Here is a 7,519-nt window from a genome sequence, read left to right as displayed (position 1 = left end):
CAGGCGACGCTGAGGAACAACCTGTTCATAAAGCAGCCTGTGCAAAAGCCAGGAGGCAAGAGAGGGGAGGCTTCAGTTGAGAAACTGTCAGTTACTTGCTATGGGCTACTTTATAACACTGGAAGATAATATCAAACTGTTAACAATGGTTATCTTCCAGGTAGGAGGGAAGGGTTGGATTATATAGGAAAACATTTACTTTCTAGTATTTAAATGATCAGAAATTATCAGAAATAAATAGTTTAAGAAATGTGAAAAACATAATACATGTTTATTATAAATAAATTTTACAATAGAGAAAAATATAGGGAATAACATTTTTTGAGAAAGTACTGTATCCTTACCACCCCAAAATAACCACTGTTAAAACTTTGGTATGTAACTTTGCAGATTTTAAATGCATGTATACATATAAGACACTTGCTCGGACACGACTGAGTGACTTCAATTTCACTTTCTATATGCTTCCACTCCTTTCTCCAAGATCATAGAAACATATGTATGCGCACACGCTCCTGCGCATGTGCGCGCACGGTCCCGCGCACACAGAGGATTTGCACATTTTACAAAAATATAGTGAAGTCGCTTAGTCATGTCCGACTCTTTGCAACCGCATGTACTGTAGCCTACCAGGCTCCTCTGTCCATGGGATTTTCCAGGCAAGAGTACTGAAGTGGGTTGCCATTTCCTTCTCCAGAGGATCTTCCCGACCCAGGGATCATACCTGGGTCTCCCGCATTGTAGGCAGATGCTCTGCTGTCTGAGCCACTGGGGAAGTACCTATTTACAAAAATGGGACCAGAGAAAACATTACTACTTTACATACATTTTGTCATTCAGTCCTCCGGCCGATAGATAAAAACTGAGACAGTCACAGCACATTATATAGTAAGTGGTAAAGTAGTACTCAACCTGAGAGCTGACAAGTTTATCTTGTAGGCTTGGAAATACCATCAGAAGCTAACAGAGACAGAGTCAGGTCCTTATGACAGGGTACGGCAAGAGACAAACCCGGTGCACAATGGCTGCAAGCAGGGCCGGGGGGAGGGGGTGGGGGAACGGTGGTGGTGGCAGTGGTGGTACACGCTGGAAGTAAACAAATTCAAGACACGAGCATGTTTTGGGAATGGATATGGCCAGAGACATTATTTTGCCAACAAAGGTCCATCTAGTCAAGGCTATGGTTTTTCAGTGGTCATGTATGGATGTGAGAGTTGGACTGTGAAGAAGGCTGAGCGCCGAAGAATTGATGCTTTTGAACTGTGGTGTTGGAGAAGACTCTTGAGAGTCCCTTGGACTGCAAGGAGATCCAACCAGTCCATTCTGAAGGAGATCAGCCCTGGGATTTCTTTGGAAGGAATGATGCTAAAGCTGAAACTCCAGTACTTTGGCCACCTCATGCGAAGAGTTGACTCATTGGAAAAGACTGTGATGCTGGGAGGGTTTGGGAGCAGGAGGAGAAGGGGACGACAGAGAATGAGATGGCTGGATGGCACCACAGACTCAATGGATGTGAGTCTGAGTGAACTCCGGGAGATGGTGATGGACAGGGAGGCCTGGCGTGCTGCGATTCATGCGGTCACAAAGAGTCGGACACGACTGAGCAACTGAACGGAATTGAACTGAGGCGATGGGGAATGAGGCGGTAGTCAGGTTCCACTTCCTGCCTCCAGGGGGCAACCGAGGCCACTGAGAGATGGGGGCTATTTCCTGTTCCAGAATATTCCATCTCTAGAAGGGTCCGGCCCCCGAGTGGGACAAACCATTATGATGGGGGGTTGAGAATTTTGGTATTTGATTACAAGCGCTTCATGTTCTTGGTTCTGAGTCTTTTCTGACCACTCCTGTTTCTTCCCACCTTCAAACACTTGCAATACTGCAGGAGGTTCCCTTATGTCTGGGGGAGGGGAGAAAATCTTCTACACGCACCCCCCTCTCCCTCGCAGTTTCTGGGAGTTGGAACATTCCCGAGGTAAAAACCTCGAAGGGTAGGCCGAAGCGTTTCTTTTCTTGGTGCCTTCGAGGAGAGAGAGGTACCTTTTGGGTGTGGTAGACGGTTTTATTTGGCCTGTACTCTCACTGGTCAGGAGGTGAGGTTTGGTGGGAGGCGTCCTGGGGCAGGGCAAAAGGTCTTTAGGAGGGTGTACCATGTGGGGGGAGGCAAGCGGAGAAGAGGAGATTCATGGGGTGGGGGAGGGGAGGGGGACTGATTCATTCATCCCCACAGAGCCAGCGAAGCCCCAAAGGCACTCAGTCGTCATGGCATTGAAATCTGAGGACGTCAGTAGTGGGTTCCGGCATGGCAAAGTGATGGCTTTCATCAACGAGAGGATGTCCAGGCACGCGAAAGGCCCTGAGTTCTACCTTGAGAATCTTTCTCTGTCCTGGGAGAAGGTGGAAGACAAGCTCAGGGCCATCCTGGAGGACCGCCTGGTGCCCAGCCAGGCCAAAGAGGCCTGTGCCTGGAGCAGCCTGGCCCTGGGCGTGCGCTTCGCCTACAAGCAGAGCCAGTTACACAGGCACCGGGTGCAGTGGCTGCACGACTTCGCCGGGCTGCACAGGTCGGCAGCTCAGGCGTTGGCCTCAGACCTGACGTTGCTCGCGGCACAGCATGAGGTGGAACGCAAGGAGGCGGCCTTCCAGCTGAAGTTGACCCAGGCCAGCCTAGCGGAAGTGCAGAAAGAGCGGGACCTCCTGAAGTGGAAGATCTTCAAGGCCGTGAGATGATCGTCGCCTGCCCCGCGCCCCCCCCCCCCGCGCGCCCCGCGCGCCCCCCCCCCGCGCGCCCCGCGCGCCCCCCCCCCGCGCGCGCCCCGCGCGCCCCCCCCCCCGCGCGCCCCGCGCGCCCCCCCCCCGCGCGCCCCGCGCGCCCCCCCCCCCCCCGCGCGCCCCGCGCGCCCCCCCCCCCGCGCGCCCCGCGCGCCCCCCCCCCCCGCGCGCCCCGCGCGCCCCCCCCCCCGCGCGCCCCCCGCCCCCCCCCCGCGCGCCCCCCGCCCCCCCCCGCGCGCCCGCCCCGCGCCCCTCCCCCCCGCGCGCCCGCCCCGCGCCCCTCCCCCCCGCGTGCCCAGCCCCCGCCCATTCCGTCCTGCTGCCCCGCCCCCCGCTCCACCCTCCCCCCCCCACCCCCTCCCACCCCATGTCAGGGCAGGTCGCAACTCTGCTCACTTCTTTCCAGGAGCTGCAGTCTTCCCAGGCGGCACCAGTCACAGAGGGGCCAAGCCTGGCCCCTGCCGGTGTGGCTGGAACAGAAGGAACAAGTGAAGAGGAGGAAGAGACAGGGGCCACTGCTACTACTGCTGCAGCTTCTGAAGCCACAGGAGGAGGAAGACAGTATGATGCAGACGGGGCGGAAGCTGCCAAGGGAGCAGAAGATCTGAGTGCAGACCTTATGCAGCTTCTTGGAGTTGTAGACCAGAAAAATTACACTTCTGGCGGGCAGAGGGAGGGAGATTTTGGGTCAGTGGAAACAGCCATGTATTCTTTCTCTGGGATGCTCAAGCCCGAGGCAACAGTCTCACCTGAACCCCTTCCTGTCCAGCTCCCTGCCTCATTCACATACTCATACTCATGCCCCTTATCCCCCTTCCCAGATGCACCAACACCATCCCCACACACATCTCCACCACAAGCACTGTTCACAGCAGGAGCTTTATCTCAGACATCTCCCCACTGGGGATCCTCCGATTTTAGCTTGTGGTCTGATGGAGGGATCCAGGGAATAGACCCTCAAGGAGGAGACAGGAACGACTCTGATCCCCTTCAGCAGCTAAGACGTCCAGTATTTCACAGGCCTGGGAGTTGGGATTGCCCTTGGTGTAAATCTGTTAATTTTTCACTGAGGGGAAATTGTTTCCACTGTGGAAAGTGTATCTGACTACAGAGCCCTCAAGTGAATTCAGAAATGTGAAACAAAAATATATTCAGCAGGGGGGGAAAGGGGGGGGGAGGGGACTGTGTGGTGTGGAGTCGGGGGAAGAAAGGGAGAACGAGAGGAGGGGAGGAGGGGAGGAGTTGGCGAGGGTGTAGGCAGTCTACACCCTCCCCAACTCCGACCCCATTTCCCACCCTCGTGGACCCCCTTTGTGTTCCAGGGGCTTCCCCGGTGGTGCAGACAGGGAGGAATCTGCCTGCAATGCAGGAGACCCTGGATCAATCCCCTGGGTCAGGAAGATCCTCTGGAGAAGGAAATGGCAATCCACTCCAGTATTCTTGCCTAGAGAATTCTTTGGACAGAGGAGCCTGGCAGGCTACAGTCCATAGAGTCACAAAAAAGTCACACACGACTGAGCAAGTATCCACACCCCAGAACTGCTGCAGCTTCTGTTTGTATTTCTTTTCCCAACCCTAGTATCTGTTGGACCTGGGCAGCCGGTATATAACACTCCCACTCCCTACCCCCACCCCCACACTAAGCTGTAGATGATTGGACCAGGAATGGACGTTTGACCAATCCTGAGCCAAACGGTTTCACATGGGACATGTGACCCACCCTGAACCAAATATTCTGAGAATCTGAACAGAGGCAGATTCCATAGTCCAGATGATGTTGGGAAGTGAAGCAGTGGGTCACTGGGAGTTGGGGTCAAGGTCAGAGTCATGGAACACCAAGGCCACAGCTGACACCTGGCCCTGGCTGTGGGGGAACAGAACTGTGTGCTTTACAGAGGCCAGGTGTCTTTTAGAGAATGACACTATGAGGGCCCAGGAGGCAGAGAGGCACAGCCAAGCAGAGAAGAGTTGATCCTGTGACCCCAGAGCTGGAGAGTGACCGCCTGACCACTTTTCCACTTCCTGCAGTTTTGCTGAGTGAAGATCCACAGCAATCCTCTGTTCTTTAAGCTAACTTGAACAAGTTCTTGTTCTGGGCAACCAGATTTTTGCCAAGCCAGAAATTTATACCAGAAGAGAAGTTGCAAATTGTAAACCGTCAAAGATGTTGGAACTGACTGGTGAGGTGCATCAGGGAGTGATGGGTAGTGGGGCTTCCTGCATCCCAAGGCTCCAGGAATGAATTGGACAAGCAGCTCATTCATGTTCTGAGTTACATGAGAAACAAAGCAGGCCTGAGGTTAACCCTGGGCTTACAACAGGGCAGAGATTCACCACCCGTAAGGGAATCCCTCAGGGCTTTGTACAGAGGATACCAGCACCAGCTGCAGACAAGGACTGTTATCGTTGTTCAGCCTCATGAGAGGAGAATCCTCCCCAGTCTCCACTTGGGGACAGGCAGATCTGAACAGGGAACTTGTACCACTTCCAAGGTGAGTCAGCAACTGATAGTGCCTGGAGGGTTTGCTGGTCTAGACCACTGAACAAAGGATGCCATCCTGAGATTTTTCTCCCCCTATCACCAGATTACAGTGGGAGGGGAATCTGGCTACAAAGCTCCTAGTAAATTCAGAAATGCGTAATAGAACATACCCTGATGGGAAATCAATTTCCAGAGGGAGGGGGTAGAAGGGGGAGGATGGTGTGCATCTGCCCATCTGATGCCTATAAGCTGTGTTACTGCTACTGCTAAGTCATTTCAGTCGTGTCCGACACTGTGCGACCCCATAGACGGCAGCCCACCAGGCTCCCCCGTCCCTGGGATTCTCCAGGCAAGAACACTGGAGTGGGTTGCCATTTCCTTCTCCAATGCATCAAAGTGAAAAGTGAAAGTGAAGTCGCTCAGTTGTATCTGACTCTTAGTGACCCCATGGGCTGCAGCCTACCAGGCTCCTCCATCCATGGGATTTTCCAGGCAAGAGCACTGGAGTGGGGTGCCATTGCTTTCTCCAATAAGCTGTGTTGAGGGGAGCTAAATATATGTTTTAGCCCACAGATGGAAGGATGGATCAAACTGAGACAAATGGACATCGCCTGGGGACTGTTGACCTAGATACTGAAGCTGTCGTAACCTGGGACACCCCTGCAGTAACTGGATGTGACTTTGGGCTATATCTGGTTAGAGCACATGTTAACAGTCATCAGGATTAGAGGCAAGATCTCTATCTTCCACTTGTCAAAAATTTCTCTGGGCTTGTTTATATCTTAGGCACTGTTTCCAAACCTCAGAACTCTTTGACATTTGAAGTTAGATAATTCTTTGTTTCAAGAGGCTGTCCAATATACTAGGATGTTTGGCACAATATTTGGCACAATCCCTGGCCTCTACCTACTAGATGCCAGTAGCACCTCACCCCCACCAAAACAACTCTTGACAACCAAAAATATCTTTATATGTTGCCACATGTCCACTGGACGGCAAAACTGCACTGATTGGGAACCATGGAGGCAATGAAATACTTAGGGGTAGTTGAAACAGGGGGAAGAAAGTTGCAAGGGGTGGGACACTAAGAGAGGAAAAGTGTTCATTGGGTCTGGCCACGTCTGATCTTTAAGCCAATCTGGCTGGGGGGGTGGGCAGAAGCCCAACTGCAAGGACTGAGGAGTGAGCAGAAGTGAGGAAGTGCAGTTACTGAGGGGGGGGGTGTTCTTCAAGGACCCTTGACTGTGAGGTAGATCCGGCATACTGTATTGGAGGCATGTCCACTGTACTATTCAATGAAAAAATATGAGTGCCATTGTGTTTTTGTGTGTGAAATAAAACTTCCATTAACTGCTGTGTGTGTGTATGCTATGTATATTACAGATTTATGTGTGCCTTATGCTATAGATTTATATTTGAATATGCAAAAGAAAGATGTCTGGGAAGACATTTAGCAAACAAGCTATTAACTAGGGAGGGTGGTAGGATCAGGATTAGAAGATGGGAAGCAGAAGTAGGTTTATGGGGTTGGGTGGGGTATGGGGCAGTAGGGTGAAGAGCCTTTATATTTTTATATACTTTTGTGTTGTATGAAGTAAAATAAATGCTCACAAAAGTACAAAAAATAAAAACTGAATTTACTGGCTTGGGTGGGTTTGGAAAGGCCACCTCTTCCTCTGGGACAAGAGGGAAGGAAAGCAGACACTAATCTGTGTGGGGGGTAGGTGGGGAACCCAAGTGGCTCCTATTTGTGTGTTTACGATGTGGACAGACTAGACAAGTGGACCTGAGAGTGAATGAGAACATAAGGGCAGGGTGTGGGGTGGGTGCTTCTGAGCAACTGCACTTGGGAAATAACTGAGGAGGAGGGTGGGAGTAAGGAATGGAGGGAGAGAAAAGGACCAAAGGGAAGACTGGGAGTCTGGAAGGAAAAGGTGGGGGATGGAGTAAGGCAGGTCCAGAAGGGGAACCAGACACAAACCTCTTGGTATTACAGCCTGACACCCACTTGCTACAGCGAAAAGCAACACATACAAAAGGGGAAGAGGCAGGAAGGGTTGGCAGAGATCTCTGCCTGACTCCCTACCCCTTCTAGGCTTGTAGCGTATCTTTTCATTTGCTGCTGTGCTATGAAGAAGCTCAATGCCAGTTATACTTTGTTTTCAAGTCCAGTCAGATGGGAGTACCTGCAAATACTTAACAGTTTAAAGCAAGGTCCAACTTACTTCAGGTCTTTGATTTTACAGTATGGATTATGCAGTGGTTGGC

General features: G+C 52.0%; 1 protein-coding gene across 1 annotated transcript; it reads left to right on the top strand.

Annotated features, from left to right (window-relative positions):
* Positions 1-2,259: 2,259 nt before the first annotated feature.
* Positions 2,260-5,392, top strand: LOC128070525 (testis-expressed protein 13A-like). The gene is made up of 3 exons (XM_052663824.1): positions 2,260-2,718; positions 3,176-3,864; positions 5,368-5,392. The coding sequence occupies exons 1-3, from the start codon at positions 2,260-2,262 to the stop codon at positions 5,390-5,392; spliced, it is 1,173 nt and encodes a 390-aa protein (XP_052519784.1).
* Positions 5,393-7,519: the final 2,127 nt, after the last annotated feature.

The sequence above is a fragment of the Budorcas taxicolor genome, chromosome X (assembly GCF_023091745.1).
Source record: "Budorcas taxicolor isolate Tak-1 chromosome X, Takin1.1, whole genome shotgun sequence".
NCBI lineage: Eukaryota > Metazoa > Chordata > Mammalia > Artiodactyla > Bovidae > Budorcas > Budorcas taxicolor.
This window is presented reverse-complemented; position numbering and strand designations above follow the sequence as displayed.

Bases quoted from the DNA above. Each gene is read 5' to 3' on its own strand.
- LOC128070525 (XM_052663824.1), top strand. From the start codon at position 2,260: ATGGCATTGAAATCTGAGGACGTCAGTAGTGGGTTCCGGCATGGCAAA. The intron at 2,719-3,175 runs GTGAGATGATCG...ACTTCTTTCCAG, and splicing joins AGTGGAAGATCTTCAAGGCC to GAGCTGCAGTCTTCCCAGGC. The intron at 3,865-5,367 runs GTGTATCTGACT...TTACAGTGGGAG, and splicing joins AATTGTTTCCACTGTGGAAA to GGGAATCTGGCTACAAAGCT.